The sequence below is a fragment of the Haliotis asinina genome, chromosome 15 (genome assembly GCF_037392515.1).
Source record: "Haliotis asinina isolate JCU_RB_2024 chromosome 15, JCU_Hal_asi_v2, whole genome shotgun sequence".
NCBI lineage: Eukaryota > Metazoa > Mollusca > Gastropoda > Lepetellida > Haliotidae > Haliotis > Haliotis asinina.
The window spans coordinates 31328114-31350166 of NC_090294.1; the positions used below are offsets into that span (position 1 = coordinate 31328114).

The 22053-nt window shown below is 40.2% G+C and overlaps 1 protein-coding gene across 1 annotated transcript in view; it reads left to right on the forward strand.

Annotated features, from left to right (window-relative positions):
* The first annotated feature begins 709 nt into the window (after positions 1-709).
* The window catches only part of LOC137265528 (alpha-1A adrenergic receptor-like), a 61452-nt gene continuing 40108 nt past the window's right edge, over positions 710-22053 (forward strand). Inside the window, exons 1-4 of the mRNA XM_067800944.1 lie at positions 710-794; positions 5027-5247; positions 7257-7348; positions 20373-21517. Coding sequence (XP_067657045.1) covers positions 20569-21517 — 949 coding nt within the window. The 5' untranslated portion in view covers positions 710-794; positions 5027-5247; positions 7257-7348; positions 20373-20568. The remainder of the gene's footprint in view (positions 795-5026; positions 5248-7256; positions 7349-20372; positions 21518-22053) is intronic.

The following is a 22053-nucleotide window of genomic DNA, read 5'->3' on the forward strand; positions in this document are numbered from 1 at the left end:
TTTGTATGAATCCATAATCATTGAGATCAACAAGGTATACCTGGCGTTCAGTCTCCTCAGAACGGACACTTTGTATCCCCAAGGGTCGTGACAAGAATCACTCAAATTATTGAATGTTGATAAGACTCACTCTCAAACATGTCCCTTTTTGTCATAAATTTCAAAGGTTGAAGTTTTCACGTTTTATTGTATTTAATCAAGGACGTGCGTAAAATGAGTAAAATAATTACATCCTAAGAATTCCAAATGTTCTCATAGTTAATGCTCCAGATGGTGAAGAAAGTCCTCCACGGGATAAGCATTAGAACCGTGTATGCTTACAGACTAGCTTCCACAAAGGAGATTAAAGTGGTATTCCATGATCCCGAATGAGCCGAGCGTATCTCAAGTACAGCACAGCCAGTCAGTGTAGGTAGTCGTATCTCGTATTCACACATGCAGGGCTCACGGCTCTTTCCCGATAGAAAGAGCAGATACAACTCCAAAAGAGCCAGTGGGATTACAAAACGTTCACTTTCTTAATTTTATTACCGAGCTATTTTGAGTGTAATTATTATACATTTTATGGTCGTTTTGCATGACCCAGAATTTGAATGGGAGAGACCCAGTTCCGTGCACAAGATGGTATACGTTTTATAAATATTCATGGTGGACAGCTTGCACGATATGTGCAATCCAGGTGAAAGTCCCGTGCTGAAGGTCACGGGATAGAAAGGATATGCATTGTCATGAGCTCTGTAACCGAGATTCTCTGATGGGCTTGTGTTGTGTTGAGGATATGTCACAACAATGAGGTAGGTATATTTTCATAGCTATCAGGCCTTTTCTTCGCCACTTGGCAATTCTTAGAGTTAACTTACTACTTTCCTTTATTGACAACCCATGTAGAAGAATAGATTCAAGAGTTATAATCCATTTGACCTGCATATGTTTTGAAAACCGTACATGCTAGATAATTAGGTAATGTTTTCCCCCCAACGCTAACGGAACAGGGTGTTTTAAATGAATAAAGAACTAGAACATTAAGTACGAAATTTGATAATACAGTTCATATTCGATTATTTAATATGCTTAAGAGAAACCAAATGTCACGTCTGAGACAGCAAATAACCGATAAGCAGGAACGACATGTATTCGCATCAATCCGATGCATCCGAAAACAGGCGGCTGGGTCATATACAAATACACATGTCTGAAGACTGTGCTTCGTCGATGCAATTTCCAAAAGGCTACACTATTACTGTCTCATTCTAGTGTGTTTACGTGCCGAGTGGGTGACATCAGTAACCCATCTTGCAGTAAAGTAGACCTGCTCCCATAAAGCAAGCCCAGGATGGAGGCGAGTAGGGGTGGAACAAGTGTGGAACGCTGATGTATATTTAACCAGAAAATAACGCAATGTGTAAAATAGCAATCATGCACTATTTTAAGTATACGCTAAAGAATTGATTTTGCCTTCTCTTAGTTCGTAAAGCATGTGATTTGATTCTCCTTCCTTCCGCCTGGTTTAAGGGCAAACATAACATGCCAGTTACGTTTTCTTAGGCATGCTTTCGGAAGACCATTACAGGATTATATCAACACAAGACCTTTCCATGTCACAATGCTCTTATAACATCGCCTAATATGAAATCACGATACTTAATGCAAACGATATCAGTAGGTCTACTCGTTTTCACACGGTCCAGTGTTAACTTTGATCCGTTGTATCTTTCGACTACTAATTGATTGACACTTTACCTTTTTCCGAGAGTAATGTATGTAGTAAGATAACGGAGACTGGACTAACTTTAACCACTAAGGGAACCAATGTTCTTGCTCTCCCCCCGGGTGTGTGTATACGTATGAGTGTGCTGCGTCACGATTCTCAACGGCGTAGACAGACAGATTCCTTTAGTAATGTTAGGCCAGTGGTTCATAATACAGTTCAAATAGCTCCCTGGCATTCCCGAGCATGACCTTATACGCACAATTTCGACAATATTTTTCTCAGAAGTTAAGCAATAATGTTTACAAACTACACAGTAAATCAATGATACAGCAGATGAATAGAATGGTAGATACAGAAGTAATGAGGAATTTCCCAACTGTCTTTTATTCATTATGCCAGTAGCATCCAAGACATGTTAGCATTATGGTTTTCACAAATTTACCGTTTTTCTATTATGAACTTCCTTGATCGATTGAACTAAAATGGAAAGGCATTCTTGCCTATTGATTCGTACCACCACCGGCAACTATAAAACAGAACAAGACAATGATTGTACATACGCTGCCATGTTTTCCGTCACGACCGTTTTCTCAAAAAACAAGAGTGGCCCTGACCAGAATGTTCTCTCAAGGGTATCTCGAGAGAAATACTCCTAGTTTACCAGCGTTTCTCGCAAATGAATATTTTCCCCCAGAGTTTAATGTGTCACTTCAGATAATGTTTTACCTCATGTCCTGGTGCACGTGTGTCACTTCAGATAATCTTTCCCCTGGTGTCCCGTTTTGCACTTCAGATGATATTTCCCTTATGTTCCGTGTGCCACTTCAGAATTTATTTCCCCAAGTGTTCCAATGTATCACTTCAGATGATATTTTGCCCCGGTGTTCTGGTGTGATACTTCAGATAATATTTCTCCCCAGTGTTATGTTGTGTCACTTCAGATGATATTTCTCCTATGTTCCAATGTGTCACATCAGATTATATATCTCTGGTATTCCGGTAGGTCTATGAAGGCGGAACTTCCCCGTGGATACGGTGTTTGCCTCAAGGCACATATCCTTTGATGGGTAAGTGTTGATATACAAGCTGCATATACCTAGGATCCCGATGTTTGTTTGATAGATGTACTCCGGTGTTTCTTCCAAGATTGTATATCCCTGATGTGGTCTCCGGCATTTCCACCAAGAGAATATATCCGCTTTGTTGTAGTATTCTCTGAAGGGATATATCAGTGATGATCCGCTGTTTCCCAAAAGGGATATATCGACTGTATTGTGTTTAGCCCATGAGGATATGTGTCTAGTGTCCCGGTGTTTTTCTCAGTAGAAATGCCCCGTGTGTTCCAGCCTTTTCCCCCGAACCCCCAGAGTTCACTCTCAAGAGGATAAACCCAAGGTACTTATCTCACTTTGTATTATGTTGCTACAAAACGTCCCTAACGCGTTCTGTATTCTGTGTGAACTTGAAGAAACCGAACTTCATTTTACTGTTTATAGAAGGAACAACTGATAGTTAGCATATGTTTCCTGAAGGACGACCTACCTCCACCACAAGAGCGGTTCGTCTTCAACGTTACTTACATACACCCACACATGTGCGACAGTATTTACACCAACCTTGAGGCTCAGGGATCTGTTCTTGAAACCTGACTCAATACAGTCATCCACCCAGAGGGCACATTTGCCTATATGTTTGTAAACAGCGTATAACTTGGTGACTACAGATCAGCTTGCTATGGCCTGTGCGTGTTGTCGTTGCCTCCCACTCCAGTACTGCTGACAATAACCTGCATCATCGTAACTGAAGTGTTGCCATCTGGTTGCACCTTTCTCAGATAAAAGAGTTTGCTAGTTAGAGTGAACAAATAACTTCTTTTAACACTATAATTCTGCAGAAATGCAGTGACGCAGTTTCTTAGTTCCTCTGATGTAACGTCAACCACTGGATGTTGTGTAAAACGCTCTACTAAAAACATTTGTAACAGCATTTGCTGTTGTGTTATATCAATGTCCGATCTTGCCTGATTTCAGCATAATGTCTCCCACAGACTGAACAACCACCTGTACACTGGCCATTACTGATGTGGTATTTGGGTTTTTTTTGCCTACCACAGGCTAACCAACCACCTGTACACTGGCCATTACTGATGCGGTATTTGTTTTATTGCCAACCACAGACTGAACAACCATTTGTACACTGGCCATTACTGATGTGGTATTTGTTTTATTGCCAACTACAGACTAAACAACCATTTGTACACTGGCCATTACTGATGTGGTATTTGGGGGGTTTTTTCGCCTACCACAGGCTAACCAACCACCTGTACACTGGCCATTACTGATGCGGCATTTGTCTAGTTGTCTCCCAGCGACTGAACACCTAACTGTACACGGACCATTGCCGATGTGTTTTTTTTGTTTTGTTGTCTCCTACAGACTGAACAACCGCCCGTACACTTACAACTACTGGAGTGGCATTTGTTTTTTTTCCCACAGACTAAACAACCACCTGTACACTTAGAACTACCCGAGTGGTATTTGTTTAGTTGTCTACCAGACTAACAACCATCTATTCACTGACAACTACTGATTTGGTATGTGTTAGTTGTCTAGTATAGACTAAACAACCACCTATATACTGACAACTGATGATGTGGAATTTGTTTAGCTATCATGTCATGCAAAACATGGCCCAAACTATCTGATGGCTACGACTGCTGGACAAGTGTTAGATAATGGGCCTGCGCGGTTTGTGAGGTGAGTGGGGGAGGGCAATTAATGTGGACGAATACATTTGGTTGCTACAGGTAGATTGGCGATTGAACACGTGCAATACATGCTGACCGTGGCGTGAAAACAATACCGCCTACTGTTTAACACGTGTCTCGTGGAGCGATTTAGTTCAGCAAGACACCATCATCACGATTCGCACTAGAAAATTGAACTTTTCAATATTTAGACGACAACCTGTTTTCCTCTTGTTTCAAATGGAGGGCATTCTCATATATGCAAACTGGGGCCATTTGTCAGGTCGTGGCTCATCTAATACTTGTCAAGCAGTACTAACTATGCCAGTGGACGCATCACGGGGTGCACTACTATATAACAATTATGATATTTCTGGGAATGTCACATCTACATGGACTATATGGTTTAGAATAAGATTTCATATATCCTACATATCATTTAAGTAACCATTATTAAACATATGATGTGAATAATATCAATCGCCATGGCAACATACAGTCAACACTGGAGTGTGGACAAAACGTACAATATATTTGTACCTAGATAAATCCAATATTCTTTATTTCAGTATGGCGTATATTCTGCGAAGCGTTGCTCCATCAGAAGGCGTGTAGTCGTGTATGTGAGAAGGCGCTTTTCACCCTCACTGCCAGTGTTGATGATGATTGCTTTCAATCTGCAACCACAGCAGCGGTAGTGAAGTCAATAGCTACTTGGAGTCGCATGTTGAATCGGGATGGTGACTGGTTGAGACATCTATCACTGAGATATGAGATATTGTTTGATCAGGTAGGACTTCTTATTTGGTAATATATATCACTCAATATATACATATATATGTATGTATATGTAAATATGTATGTATATATGTATATGTAATACTCTTTAAGAGTAAATTCTGTCTATTATATATCACCCATGTATAGATATATATGTCTAAAAGAGAAATATAAGAAACAATTTACTTTCTTTATTTCAACAACTCGCCTTCGGTAGTACAGGAATATTTTACAATGTGAATATTTAATATGTAACATGTGATAAGTTGAGTAAATAAACATGTTATATTTTAACGGTTTCTATTACAATCAGTGTAAAAACTTGATAGAAATTTTCTAAAAGAGTACTTACAGGTGATCAAGGGTTTCGCCATTTACAGTAATAGTCTTTAACATAGGCATGTCATATATTATCGAAAAACATTTAAACAGATAATGGAACTCGTTAGCTATATCTGGGAATTACAAAAATGGCATTTTCATAAACAATATCTATTTCTTTGGATGGTGTGTCAGGAAATATGATGTTAAACGTAAGGCATTCAAAGTCATGTTGAAAAATAACTTTATCAATGAATAAGCAGGACGTTTATCATACCTTTACAAGGGTGTGAAGATAGATGCAGTCTGTTGATGCTGAATCATTAATACACGGTGCGACCCTACCCATGTTACATGGAATCCCAACACCATTTACAGACGTGGCTAGCTTCGTGTTAGCTCATACCGATAAACGTTATTTACATGCCGAGGCCTTCTCTATCATGAAAAAAAAGCCTAGTCCGTTGTCACATTCACCGCTGTATGCGTCTTGGACAGGGACAAATTTTGACAACCTTCATTCAACAACGCAAATAGCAAACACTACAGCACAGGCGACATTTTGATCTTGCAATGTATTTACTGTGGTTTATCGCCCATGGTACAAAACATAACACACTTAATCAGAACAAGTTTAAATGATAAATGTTAAATACAATGCTGCTTTCATGCAGCTCGATGCCATGATCTCGGCCTAGCCTGCTGGTAAACCAATCACTGTGCTGTCAGCGGAAGTGGTTCCTACTTTCTGCTGTTACCAAACAATATAGGCACAGAAACCCAATTGTCGAGAAATAGTTCCCAAGTTTGAGTGCAGCGTGCCCATTTCACCAAGGTAGATGCATCTATCAGAGACAGTCATGCTGCGAATCTATTTCAGTTTTGTACTCCGAAAAACAAGAAAATCTAGTGATAACACGTGCCGGAAGTCTGGGAAGCTGAAGGTGTGGTGATGATGTTACTTGAAACACCATTGATAAACGGTATTTATACAACGTCACTTAGCCTATCAACCACCATCCCCCCTCCCCCCCCCCCCCGCACACACACACACATACACACACACCACCACACACACACACACCTTCTACAGAGACGAGTTGGTAGACGTATAAATCGTAGTCATTTGCTTAGGGTTTATGAAGACACACAATGGACATTTCTGTCCTAAGCTGTAAAATATCAATTGGCCATCTTTGCCATGGTTAACGTGTGTCTACTCAGATTGTGTCGTGAGAATTAATATTTACCTCGTCTAGTTGCACTGTCAAACAGTATGAGTTAATCTTACAATGTGCAGGAGAGGTGTGGTCATACGTTCACTCTGAGTAACAAGACGTACCGATATCTTCCTTATATCAGAGAATCTATGTTTATGTACAAATGCCCTTGAAGGTAATTTGTGCTTCAAGTTAGGTATCTGTATATCTGCATTAGGACTTGTGTGAGCCGGTGTGTAGTTAATGTGACAACATCCAGCCGAGAGCGACTTCCCAACATGTAATGTAGCCCATAGTCCCACACCTCATCACAATCGTCTTCCAGTTAGGTGATCTTACACAACCTGGTCGATAATACCAGAAACTTGAGACACTTCTCAAGGACTTCACTGATAGCCCGAGTGTCTGTCAGTCTGTTATTGTTAAGAATGTGTGTGTCTGTCCCCAACTTAATCTATGTTGCCTTGTTCATATGTAGATCGATGGCTTATGTGTGGCAGTCCGGATACCACTACAAGACGTACTTCAGGCCACTGTGAAGACACTCCTAAGCACAGGATAATGTGTAAGGTATGTAGTTTCAGATTATCCGTCAAATGTCTCTTGCGGAAGATGCTACCATTTGAAATGGCGGCAACGTTTTAGGAGCTGTATTTACGGGTGTAACATATCCACAATACACTGTGATCATCCGTGGAAGATATCCACGTGGATCCGTTGTACTGACATAAGATGGGCGGTTATAAGCCACATTGTTCGTTTTGATAGATAGTTTTTTGTGCACAACCTCCATAACCCGCCGATCTCTGTGTAACAGAATAGCAGACACAACTCTCATGTTAATGTTTCGTGTAGGTTCTAAATTCTGGAATTTCATAGTTAGTTTGTCACTAGTCCGAGATGTCGTCCCTGACTCCAGTTTACGACGACGTTTCGGTGTATAATATGCTGCCATACATTTCAACTACTAACGTAATGTATAAAGGAAAAACGAAGTCTCAGACAGAAAGTAAAATAACTGGCAAAGAGTTGATCGAATTGTTGTGAAGTACAGCAAAGAAGTCAGCCAAGTGACTCCATGTGCTGACCATGTGATCAATGGTCAGTTAGCTGATGGAATGAGGACAGGTTGTTCGACCAGGTCAGCACTTTCGTCTGCTGAATGATTAGTGCGGTCTTTAATTTCTAACAAATGCATATTTGATCTTCCGGGTTACGTGAGTTCACTGTGAGGTTGATACGCAGAGTGTTGACATACTCTGTGTTTGTGCGTGCCTCCGTGTGCGCGCACGCTTTGGTACTTTCATCGTACCAGGCAGTTATGATAAGGTATGGTGACATGCGGTGTATATCTCAGTGTGTAGAATGAGGCGTTTAGCTATATATGAATCAAGGCAACTGTGATAAGGTATATGTTGACAAGCAGTGTATCAGTTTGGAGAATGAGGCGTTCAGTTATAAAGGAATCAAGGCATCTATGATAAGGTATGGTGACAAGTAGTGTATATATCAGTGTGTAGAATGGGGCGTTTAGCTGTATGTGACTCAAGGCAGCTATGGACATGTAGGTGTGCATGTTCTACCTTATTACTACACAAGCGGTATGCCCAGGTATTCACCACTGTTTCTACATTCAGATGACTGGATGAGGTGGACTGACTCGTTGTGCTGATGCTAAGAGAAATGCTCAGGTAGTCACACATGTTTGTGGCGTTTCAACACATTCTTGTATACACATGGGTGAAAGGTAACACCTCACATGTTTCATTAACCATAGCAAGAGAACTTATCCAAGCATCAATCATTTTTTGTAGTGAATATTTTATTTATGAGTCCCTGTTACCGACCGAACCAGACATGCAGCCAGGGTAGCACTTGACCCAGATCAGGAAAAGTTGAAAAGGCAATTGTTACGTAAATCATATGATGTTGTGGGCTCAAAGCTACACTGGCATAGAGACTGATTCACTCGCATTCTTCACGAAACCACGAGAACGTTAAATATATGCACTTCAAAACAGAGACTTAAGCTGCGGAGAATTATTGTACCCATTACCCTTTACTTGTTGGCTTTTATAAACACCCATTATTTCTTTCAATGAAATACCTGTTGTGGATATTATGTTTCAAGTGATTTATTCTGGGTTGTTTTCAAAACGTTACATATATAAACAAAACCTTGCCATAAAAACTACAGTTGGCCAAACATATTATCAGTATGCATTTTCCTCCAGACCAAATAGAATCATAATGAAGGTCAAATTTCAAATTATGGATATTTTAGAAGGCACAAGTAAGCTTGATGGTGATTGTTAAAAAAACCTGTTTACACTCCCAAAACGAACCTTAATGTTTCAATTTCACATTGACAAGACGAACACAAATATTCTCAGTTAATTTAATTTAAATAACAATGAGTCGGTTCTGTGCTGGCGATTAGGTGCCTGACTCTTAGGGTGTGAGTTCGAATCCCGGATGGGACCCAACACAAAAATAGTACTAGAATTTGCACTTTACCACCAAAGTGTAATGCCAAATATAACATATGTTATAAATGAGTCGGTTGATAAGATGATGTGAATAATTCTTAACTGAAATCATCTCTACTTGGTATTTTAAGTGTCTTAAGTGAGTGTTTTACAAGTATATATTTGCCCAGCCTAATTAAGAAAGAACACATTTCCCCCACATTTTTGTAAATTTAAGGTGAGTATCACATGCATTCGAGATCAAATAATCAGAGTTTGCTCCTTTCTCAACTGATGGTAGTTTCCCGACAATAGGATTATCATCCAGTTGGGCAAAAGATATGGGTTTACTTATTTTCAACTTATCCTGGTATTTCTTTATAGGGTGGATTAAAACTAATCATGAAAGGTGACATCAAGTGCAAAAGTGTAATGAAACCATGAACCGCGTAATCATTGACTCTATCTTTCTACTTATATATCCTAACTAGAGACTCACTTTTTCAGATTAGTTTATGAGTTCAAACAGCAATCCACTGAATTGTGTTCCATGCATCTCTGGTCTTTCATTATCTCTTAGTGTCTATTTTATTTAATTTTGGGTCTTGCGTATAAACATGTTGTACTTGGAAAATAAGGCAATACAGGTATGTTATTGTTTTACAGTTGAAGATAATATGCAGCAGTAAGGGTTTGGGCGATCTTGGCACAGTTTGACTGTCAAACCGACCTATAACTTTCTCTCCCTTTTTCTCCAGAAGGGCTGTGCTCATGGTGGAGAAACCTCGCTATTTATCATAATTACTCTTCTTGTTTAATGGAGGGTTTGCTCCATTACATCAAACATTTGGACTGGGGTATCTCACTAATGTTTTCTGCAATCCGTAATGTCCCCAAACATGCCTGGGATCGAGATCTGGATTCCTGAAGGATCAAGGTAGAAGATGGTCATCTAAACTCTGTCTTGGATGTCAGAGATGTACCATTGCCCACTCTGATTTGGCCTAATCGTCATAAGGTCACGTTTACAGTCATGTAAGCCAAAGACGAGTTGGGCCATCAGTTATGAGCAAGAGATTTCGACTTACGTGGACAATTGAACCTTTCTCCATGCCCTCAGATTCCAGTGGCGTCCAACTTGACACTAAGGTAATCGTCATAGTTGTGCTCCAGGGATGCCAAACGGGCGCTTGATAGTTCGATTAGGGATCTGAACGCTGACCGCCTTTAGTTTGCTGATATTTTCTGGACATTCGATACTTAGTCGATGGATGACAAACAACATCTCTTCCAATAGTCGTAAATGACATATGCCTTCTTTGAGCAGTCGGCATTTGAACAGGTCCCATGTGTGCTTATCATAACGAAATCAATTGATTTTCCAAGGTACTAGCTGCAAGAGCAGTTTACTGAATCTTGACATTACAGCACGTGACGGTTGCAAGTGCATATCTAACATATGGTGAAAACAAATCATACAAATATAACTGTGATATTCAGATAAATGGTGACATAGAAGTTAAAAATCATAGGTGTTGCGATAATATTTCCATGTGTATATGTGGTAATTCTTCATGATTTGTTTCAACCTTACTGACGTTAATTTACTGGCGTTCATTCATTACCCTCCTCATTACCTAGATACACAAATGACAAGGGAAGGTATTTGTAAATCAGTACGCCAGAAGCATCTTTCCAAAATCGGCTTTGGACAATACTGTGCAAAGACTTCTTTACTCTATCAAAACTAAGCCATGTCTTTTCACGATGATTTCTTTTGCTGAAGATATGTTAGATGTCATACAGTGTATTATTCGTTAATAGCTGTATTACATGACACTGTACATTGTATTACACATTATCCGCTGTATTACATGTCACTGCATATTGTATTACACACTATCCGCTGTATTAGATGTCACTGCACATTGTATTACACACTAATCGCTGTACTAGATGTCACTGTCCATTGTATTACACACTAATCGTTGTACTAGATGCCACTGTCCATTGCATTACACACTAATCGCTGTACTAGATGTCACTGCACATTGTATTACACACTTATGGTTGTATTAGATGTGAGATTGTGTCTTATGCTAAAAGGCTCTATGTCACACAATACAATCAGCCATCAGGTAAACTACTTTATTAAAACATGTACAATATCAAATTCAATTGTTCTAAACGAAATAATGCAACGCTGGATTAAATAAACTCTCGCTCCTTCTACCGCACGAACAATATTTTAAGTGGTCCCAGAACGCTGCATGTGACAGTTTTCGAGGTACGGACCACTTGTTTACGTTCCTATAAGGCAAATGGACGCTGTTCGAAGTATCAGTTGTCGATTTCAGACAGGTCGTAAGGAATAACAGGTCTTTTATTCTATCATTAAGCTAAAGTGAGTACATGTGCCTCAAATATATCAAATATAAGCCAAAATATTGTAAATATGTGGCATTGTGCCTTTAATTTCAGACCTCGGCCATAAGCCCGTTTGGGTACATCTTTAATATTTGAGGAGTTTGTTCTGAGAAGTTATGCCCAACTGTACAACGATGGTTCTCACAAGCAGCTATACAAGAGGTAGACGATGATCTCAAGGGTTAAACTGTACATGTATATCTTACTTGTAACAACATTAAGTGTAATCACTTTATCGACGCTTGATAAATGTCTTGCCAGATATAATCTGTATTTAATATAATCAAAGGGGTGTGGAAATATTACTTCTGTCGTTTTAGTGAACATTTATAACATCTTATTAATATCATTTTTAAGAAATCAGAGATGCAATTTATGAAGGTTTCCTTCAGATATGTAAGCTAGTCCATGACATATTAATCGATATACATCCAGAAACTGCCTGATAAGATACCAAAGATATTGACGGTGCGAGATTGTGTTTGTGAATGAAACACTCTATTGAGTAGTCTATAAGATTAGACAGGGTGGGTTCCATGTGAATTCCAGAGAAGCCTATGCCTAGGTCATGTAGATCTGGTGGGTGACATCTCACATCCTAACATTACGCCGATGTACATGTAGCACCATGATGGAACTAGAGAATTACTGACTTCATCGCCTTATGACTGACACTTCCACAAGTCAACCGAAATTAAAGAATAAATTACTAACATGTGAATGACCACTACAGCGCAACACTTGATGTTTGCATTTACAATTTTGACATTTCCGCACTGACGCTCTCATCGTTTGCGCCAAGCAATCTGTAATTTGTGCGTTCGTATGAAGGGTCATCTGAGAACACTGATATGGAATGTAAGACAACAACAAGCCACCTTTCACAAAATACACCGCGTATGCCTTGTAATCTGGTAGTTATAGTTATTACTTTCTCAGATGTCTCCAGCACAAGGAGATAATTCTAACAGTCAGCTATTTGGGCCGTGGGGTAGTCTTGTGATTAAAGCGTCCGCTCGCCACGCCGAAGACCAAGGTACGATTCCCGATGTAGCTATAACTTGTGAAACCCATTATCTGGTGTCCCCCTACTTGGCATGGTTGGAACATTGTCGAATTATTGCTAATAGGGGCTTAAGATTTCTACAACACGCCTTTTTGAACGTCTAAGAGATACGCATCTGATTTCAAGAGGAAAAGATAAAAGTCGACTAGATGATCAAAGATCATGTATATATCTACAGTTGCCACCACTAGTCAAATGTGATGATACACAAGCACTGATTGTGGATTAACTACCTACATGTCACTGCAAATACAGAAGCATATCTCATAAGACAAGCATTTCGCGGGAAACACTGTTTATGGTGCGTTTGCGACACGCGGTTCAAAGGCTTGAGACGCCTGTTCAGAGCAGTGAGTCTCAGCACGTCATTCTGACACAACCTCAGCTGATTGTGTTGAGCGACTATGGATGAGTCTGCACTATCAACTGGACACAAACATCAATGGCAGCACTGTTAACGTTAATGTTTCCGACGCAGAAGGCGAAGTCTGTTCCATCAATGACCAAGATGATGTCTTCGGTCCCCTGGGACTTCACCCTGAAAGGTCAGACCACTAATGGCAGTGTCATACCAACATGCGTAGATAACTGCATGAGCGCATCGAGGTTACATCTGGTGACATGGAGATGCGTCGTTTTACAACCACAGTGCACCTGTTCACATATCTCTTGCCACAATGGCTAGAATGCATGACTATGCCTATAAACTCATGATAGGCCATCCTACTCACGGAATTTGGGACTGTATAAATTTCTACTCTAATCATAGTAAAGAAAGAACTAACTCTCTAGCAAGCCTTGTGGAATGAGTGAGTGAGTTAGTTAGTTTGCGAGATTCGAATCTAAGGTGTCTCTTATCCATCCACGTAGCTTGGCTCAGAACTCATCCATGTAGCTAGACTCAGAACTGTCAGGCCACCCTTATCTCCAGGCACGTTACTAGGCTCAGAACTGTCATACCACCCTCATGTCTAGCCACGTAGCTAGATTCGTGACTGTCAAGCCACAATCATGTCAGCAGCTGCAGGGAGTAACACGCCTCCTGGTTTGTATTCCGGATAAACAAACCTAAGCTCGTGTAATTTTGTGAAACATTTAAGAGTTTAGCTTAGATAACATCCAAATTTAGGATCCATGTGCATGTTTGTGGAAGGGAATAACTCATGCAGTCGTCTTTCAGCAAATATAATATTTCACCACCGGATAACAAAATATTCATGACACAAAATATAAAGTGTGTATACGTAGTAAGAATCGTTCTATCTTAATTTGGCTCCACTGTTAATGATTGTAAATCCTTAGTTTACTGCCAACGTTTGAAATAAATACCCACTTCATCAGAACAAGGCATACACACTGACAGAACTACGACATCACGGAGAAAGCGATCCGTACCAGTCTTCATAAAATGTTAAATGTAAATACGATGTCGGGGATAATCATACTTGGAGTTGTAGTGGAGTTTCAGTAAGGTTTCAACAACATCTGAATTAGCATATCAAACAGGGCATGGTCCTAAATCAAGTTTTTTTAGCATGTGAGTCTGTACGTATGAAATATGTGTTATTAAACTGCAAATGCCATGACGATCAAGAAGAGGCACCCAACTTTTAACTCTCAAACTTCTTGCGATATGGCATGGACTGACTGTGTGCACCACTCTTGGAGGTGGCAGTGCTGGTGTTTTCTTGTAATCATTCAAGTCACTAAATTAACATGAAGTCTTCATGGTTGATTGTAGTTGCTGATCAAGGTAACGTACGATTTATCTTGAATGACAGACTGTAAATACAAGGACACCATGGACCATATATTTCCCCATCAGACTCAAGGATAACGCACACACACATACACACACACACACTATCCAACTAACTAACTCACACTAACACACATACTAACATACACGTGAAGGAATGCTGAAGGTATTAAGAGGTTTGTCGTGTGTCTGATTAACATTCCACAGGATTGTCCGCAGAGAGAGGAAGATTGCGACTGTATGTTTCGTATGTGGATACCTACATGTAAGTCTCAAGTAATGAGTTGGTCATGGAGTCTACTGCTTAAATTGTAAGTGTTGGGTGTAGACTAGTCCCTGGCCCTGCAAAGATTAACATATATATGACGCCATATGCTTGCCTAACTGTGCAACTGACAAGATGATAATGTGTCCATGATTGTAAAGTTATATGTGTTAGTGTTTTCATGTGCCTGCGCACGTGTGTCTTCATGCGCGCGCGCGTGTATGTGTGTGTGTGTGTGTACGTGTGTGTGTATGTGTGCCTGCGGGTCTGTGTGTGAGTGCGTGGCCTTGACAAAACACACCACTAAACGTCCACAAGCTATTACGCCCCACGTTCAAGGGTAGTATTAGGTAATCTAGAATGTCTAAAATGGATGTCTTACATAGAAACCCAGATTTCCTTCCTGTATTACCGTTAGTGCTATTCACTGAGCGTTTTGAATTCGCGAACGTGTCAGTTAAGAATCCATCAAACTGTTAGTTCAGGGGAAAACTTCAGTTGCTGAACAGGAATATTTTGACTTGACATTTCCATTCGATTTACAAATTTTGCCTCTTACTGTGCCCAAATGTGATGTGGGAATTATCCGAAAGTTCGATTTCCTGTCTAGAGTTGGGCAGAGCCATTTTGTGAAGGCGCAATAAGTAACACCGGCGACCATACAAGTAACTACTGAACAGTGAATCAATCAAGCACAGGATGTAATGCTTGAATAACATTTGTTCAGTACCAGCAAAGCATAACCGAATTCACCATTTTAAAATATTAAACCCTTCAAAATGTAAGTATAAAATGTTAGGTCAGATGCTATTCTGAAAGATATGTTCGTTATTCGCTGTCTGATCAAAAGCCATTGTGTTATCCACTTTCTGTGCAAACCATGAGGCAGTTATTTTCAGCTTGGGACCGATCACAACACTCAAATTATCAGCGGAAAGGTCTGTTAGTGGCCAGTCTTATTTGGTGCATTTCATGATTAATTTACATCCATAATAAAACATCAGGAAAAGATGGACAATTCATGTATTCTCAGAAACACGAATTAAGAATTACAGAACCCTTACTGACAATGTACCTTGAAAAAAAACAGTTACACGGAAGTGAAGACGCTTACGTGATGTAGCGAAGCTGAGAAAAATGCATAGAAAATGATGAGGAACTCGTCAGTAAGACACGAACTACATGAATCACCAGCTGCTAAAATAATCTTACATGTTTGTGGAGAAGGCAAGTGGTAGGTTTTAGTTTACTTCCGTAATCTACGCCACAACAGAATTCAACTAAATCAGAATGATACGATTACACAAATGATATACAGTTGAATAATAGTTGCTCGTTGAATAATATAGCATCTTCTTTTGTACTTAGACTATGGTCAGTTATAAAGGATTACATGCCGAGCGTTATGTTATTGAATAAGAACAACGTATGCATATAACAGATCTTCTCAGGAAACTATGTGAGGTGACAGGTTTTGCTTGTCCAGTGTAGTTACCTCGCATAATATGCACATTGACTATTGACATTAACTTATTCAAAGTAACATTAAACATTGAATTGAAGATACGTATTAATTATTTAAGAATGCATTCAAATCTGTCCAAAGGTCATGGTCGTTTTTCGCTGTTTGGTCAAACTTCATGATCGTTATTCGCTGTTTGTCCAATCTTACGGTCATTGTTCGCTGTTTGGTCAAACGACATGGTCGTTATTTGCTGTTTGGTCAAATGTTACAACCTTCTTTACTGTTTAGTCAACGTCAATGTCGTTATTCTTTGTTTCGTTAAACGTTACGGTCGTTGTTCGCTGTTTGATCAAATGTTACAGCCTTTATTTGCTGTTTTGTCAAATGTCATGCTCGTTAATCGCTGTTTGATCAAACGTCACAAAATATTTGATTTGAAGATACGCATTAATCATTTAAGAACACATTCAAATCTCGCCAAACGTAGTTGTCGTTTTCCGCTGTTTGGTCAAAGGTCATGGTCGTTATTCGTTGTTTGGTTAAATCGTTAGGTCGTTATTCGCTGTTTGGCAAAACGTTACAGTCATTATTTGCTATTTGGTCAATTGTCATGGTCGTTATTCGTTCTTTGCTTAAATGTACGGGCCGAAATTCACTGCCTGGACAACACTCATAATGTGACATAATGGTCAACTGCCGTCAAAACACATCTAGCTGATACAATGATATCTTATGATCTGTGGACTGATCTGGGCATTAATTACTTGTCTCACACTTTATGAGTCGCTGATATGTTGTGCGTGATCGTTTTGGCGCTTGCAACTCATTTATCTTCAAATCTCAGATGATATAAGAAATTGTTAGCGTTTGAAATGTCGATATTTTGTTTTGACCCTCTTTTTCAATTTGATTCCTCAAGGAGTCTAAAGCGCTCCAACCACTACACACTAAGGTCATGGCCAATGACGATCGGAGTATCATATATCTTAAACAGTATTATATATCTTAAACAGTATCATATATTTGAAACAGCATCATATATCTTAAACAATATCAGATATCTTAAACAGCCGCGCGGGACTTCTGAAGACGCACCTTTTTCACCGCAGGAAGGGAGGACAGAATCAGCGACCGCCACGATCCCCCATCCTATCTTTCACATCAGATTACTATGGTGGAATATCCAGCTTCACTCGTCACTGAATGTAGGAAAAAAACAGACTTTCTAGATTTATCTTTCAAGTTTCATGGTTGCCCGAAAATTGAAAAAGATTAGTTTCGTAGTCATTCGAAGTTGGAAAAATTGCCTGTTAAGACGGGAGTTTAGTTGTAGGTTCCGATCTCTGGCTCCAGACTTATGTAACAACCGCGACTCCTCACAGTCAAGGTGAAAGAGAAACATTTTCTTCAACTGCTCATGTTGGTTCCGATTTACTAACTAGCAGTTTTTAACCAGTTTTAAAGCTGCCCAAAGGAAATTGCATGCATAATCTGTTTTTAGTGCCAATCAAGGTGGTTAGTTTAGTTTATGTGAGGAGCGTTCTTAACAGGTCCCATCGGGTTGTAGTTGCAATGGATATTAGTGTGTAAGGTGTGTCATACAGAAATACACTCTCGAACGAACTGAAGATATAGGACGCATGTACAGATGTTCAAAATTTCCAAATTCCTGCAAACTTAGTGTTCAGCTAGTGAATGGGAATATTGCTCGGTTTGAACAATGTGTCGACAACACTTAACAGCGTACATTAAGCTGGAAAATGTTATATACAGACTCGTCTAACATGTAACGAAATGCTCAAATTGGTTTGTACGTTTGAAATGAGTGTAAACTGCAAATATTGTGACGATGTATGACATCCCCAACTTTCACGTGTATTGCCATATGACTCTGGGCTGTGTACACCACCTTTGATCCCCTGATACGTGAAAGGAGGTATCCCATCAGTCGGTACATATCTTACATTATACTTACTCTGAGCCGTACATCCGTTAATGCCTACCTTAAGGTAGGGAGCAAGAGCCAAGTCACTGGCACAGGATAAGATGAGATAAAACTGACCACCTGAAGCTGACGTCGTCAGCTGGGGACATTATGGCGATGAGTAAATGACTTAATGCTACAAACACGGTTACATGAGTAGGTATTAATGATAGACGAGAATCAAATACATGCTGCTGAGAATAACTTAACACAGTGTTGTGTGTTATATGCTTCCTTGACTTTTGTCGCCTGGGATGCGTACAAATCCACCACGACGAGGAGCCCAAACTTTAGTGAAGCTCCGACGTGCAGCCTAGAAACTTACAGGACCGTTAACCTTCTCAGATCAAACCAAAGTCTATCTTGTGCGCCACGTTGGGCTTTCTTCGTGTATTACTCATTGGTAATACATTGGAATACAAATTATGTCGGCGGAAAGTCTATCCCGGTTCCGACATGCTTCTTGGCTTATTGACTTGGACAAAGAACCTGGACAATCGTAAACAGTCAATACCAACGTGTGCCTAGACAATGGAAAATGCATGTCGCCAGGGTCTTGGCTTTCAAGGTGGCTTGCCAGCCACGCCCCGTGCCCCGTACATACAGTTGTTTTCTTTATAATGGGGTGTATTTAATTCATGTCCCCCTTGGCAGTAAAACAGTGTCAGGTGTGTCGAAGCGATCAGATGGTAACAATGCTAACATTAAGTTCTGCACATCCGGGCCACTGGGAGCTTCTGCAGATCACTACATCTAAAGTTTCTAACACCAGATCAATGTCAGCATACACAACGATCAACGTGGAATGCAGATATCCATTAAAATTACATAAAACGTATCATTCTGTTCATCATCATACTTCTGGTTCTGCCACAGTGCATACTACATCAATACCAGAGGCAGAAGTCATAGTCATTATTCTACTTCAAAACCAAGAGTGACAGTGGAACATTTCGTCATATCACTGATGTATCACCACATGGCTTTTTCTGTTCTATATGCACGTCACTTCAATAAATAAAGCTGTCTGCAGTGGGTCCATGCTCATTTTCAAATATTTGACCATCGCAGTAATATTCACAGCACACTGACACTAAAGTATATGTTACTCCAACGTTCCAACTTTTACGTACATTCCTGCTTAAATGATGTGGCCATTATACTGCCGGTCCCCAATGAATGCCGGCATTCATGGTTTAATTAACTATAAGTTATGATTAAGGAGAGGCATTCAAACTATTGACTGCTGACGCAGCTGAAATCAGCCTAAACTATCACTGAGAATAGTCTGCTTTATTACTTATAACAGGGATTGATCGATAAGGTAAGAAGGTAAGGCCAAAGAACGGTGTCAACATATACAGTTATTACAAAACCTGTGAGACATTTAGTCAAGATAGGTGAAATGGCTCTACGATGCATTATCTTACAACGATACAAACAATATACACGGTTATCACCAGTTTTCTTATCACTATTAAATGTTCAGGATAAATTTAACGTTTAGCTCTGGCACAATAGGAGAGTCCATTGCTTATTTTTCTTGTCAGTGTGAAAAAACAAACATAATCGATTGCATTAAGTCCCTCAAAAAGTACACGTACTATCTATTTGAAACCTGATGGGCAATATCCTAACTGCGCCTACGGACTAGTGTTGTTTAGAGACTCCCTCTAGTGGTTCAGGCAGCCTAGAAATATTCTCATTCAAGGTAGCCTGGTCAATGAACACCCAAAGCCAGTTCTGTTCGTCGGGCGAGAGGCAGGCATCGAGCAACGGTTAAGTATTGATCTGGAAATACTAGGCTCGGCCCACATATATCTCTCATTGGCCAGTGCGTCCAGTGACAAGTCTCCTCTCCGACCACTCACGCCAAACTCCTTTTCCTCAACTTGGCTTCTGCAAGAGAACATCAGAAAGCGGTCCCTGTCCTCTAGAAAAACTTCTCATAAGCCTTTGAAAAGGTTCTTATGTACTCCAAGTGTGTATTAACCATGAGGGTGTCTGAAGCATCTTTTCAATTTCTACATCCTCTGAAATCAATGAAGTAAACGGTATTGAATGGTTTTGCAGTTCAGTGAGCAATACATGACTGATAAAAACTGAATATTGGTTAAACTGATGTTTGTTGCCTTCACAGTATTTTGGTTTTACTTTCAGATTGTCAAGAACTGTGATTAATGTTACAACGGACGTGATGATGCACTGCAAGTTGCTTACCCCGCAATGTGACTGATGTGATTTCACCTCAGGATTGCAGAGAGGCACAGAAGAAGGCTGGATAACACAAGGGATTAGAGCATCCTCTCTCTCCAAACATGTTCTTTCATGTCCCACGAACGTATGTGTACGTGTGATGGAAGAGTTCCCATTTAACTCAACTCCAACCTACTCGGATAACACTACCACCAACTCCACTTCCTCAAGTGATGGGGTCATCGACCTTAAAGCAGCCATACCCGTGGGGCTAATTCTGGGGCTAATAGTGGTCATGACTGTCTGTGGCAATGTGCTGGTGCTGCTGGCTGTTTTTGTCAACTCTCACCTCAGAAGCACCACAAATTATTTCATTGTTAACCTGGCTATAGCTGATCTCCTCTTGGGCACAACAGTTCTGCCCTTTTCTGCTAGTCTGGAAGTCCTAAGTTTCTGGGCTTTTGGCCAGGTATTCTGTGATGTTTGGGCCGCCATTGATGTGTTGTGTTGCACGGCCTCGATTATGAGTCTGTGTGTGATTAGTATAGATCGGTACATCGGGGTGACGAGACCCCTCCAACACTCTACCATCATGACAGAGAAACGTGCCGTGTATATCATCCTGCTTGTATGGATACTGTCCGTGACCATCTCCATAGCTCCACTCATAGGTTGGAAGGAACCCCCGGATCCAGACCCATTGGTGTGCAACGTCACCACACAGCTGGGATATGTGCTGTTTTCTGTATCTGGTTCCTTCTATATACCATCTTTCATCATTATAGTTGTGTATATACGGATATATAGAGAGGCTATTAAACATTCAAAGTTTTTGTCAACAGGCGTAAAAACTTCTAAAATTGATGAATCTGAGGGAGTGACGTTAAGAATTCATACGGGTAAGAGCCCTCAAACCCCTTCCCCTATGTACCAAAGTAGCAGTTCCAGTGAACACTCAGAGGGATCGGGTCGGAAAGCCGCCTCGCGACTTACATTAGCAGGAAGGATTGCCAAGTTTAAAAGAGAGAAAAAGGCTGCCAAAACGTTGGGGATTGTGGTGGGGGTGTTTATTTTGTGCTGGTTTCCCTTCTTTTTCGTCCTGCCTTTAGGTGAGTACATCAATGCGTTTCTACTTTTCTTTGTCGTTTTCAGATAAAGTGTGTTGTAATGAGTTTATGTTGGATGTTATCTTGCGTGACATTCAGATGGGTCTGTCAGAGGTGTTCAGTTCATGTTATCGCGCGTGATTTTGAACCCACAACAGGAAAACTGTATTTATAGGCTCCTGTCTCTTTCACACCCGTGAGTTCCATAAGTACATAACACATTCAAGCAGTCAGAGATGATATCTGTGCCTTCTAACACAATCGCACCTTATGATGATTTACAACACAGATCAGAATTATTGGACATATTAACCAGGTAGTGTTATTCCAGATACGTAGTTGTGAATCTGTCATACAACACCTCCTCTACAGAACCGCATAAAATATAGAATCTTTAAGGAGACATGAAACCACATAATGGTGCAATATATATACCACCATTTTCAACAATGTATTTAGGTGATTGAACTGACGCCGATCTGAACAGTGTGTTGTCATGGAGCATTATACAAAGTTGCGCAGGTCTACGATGTGCACTG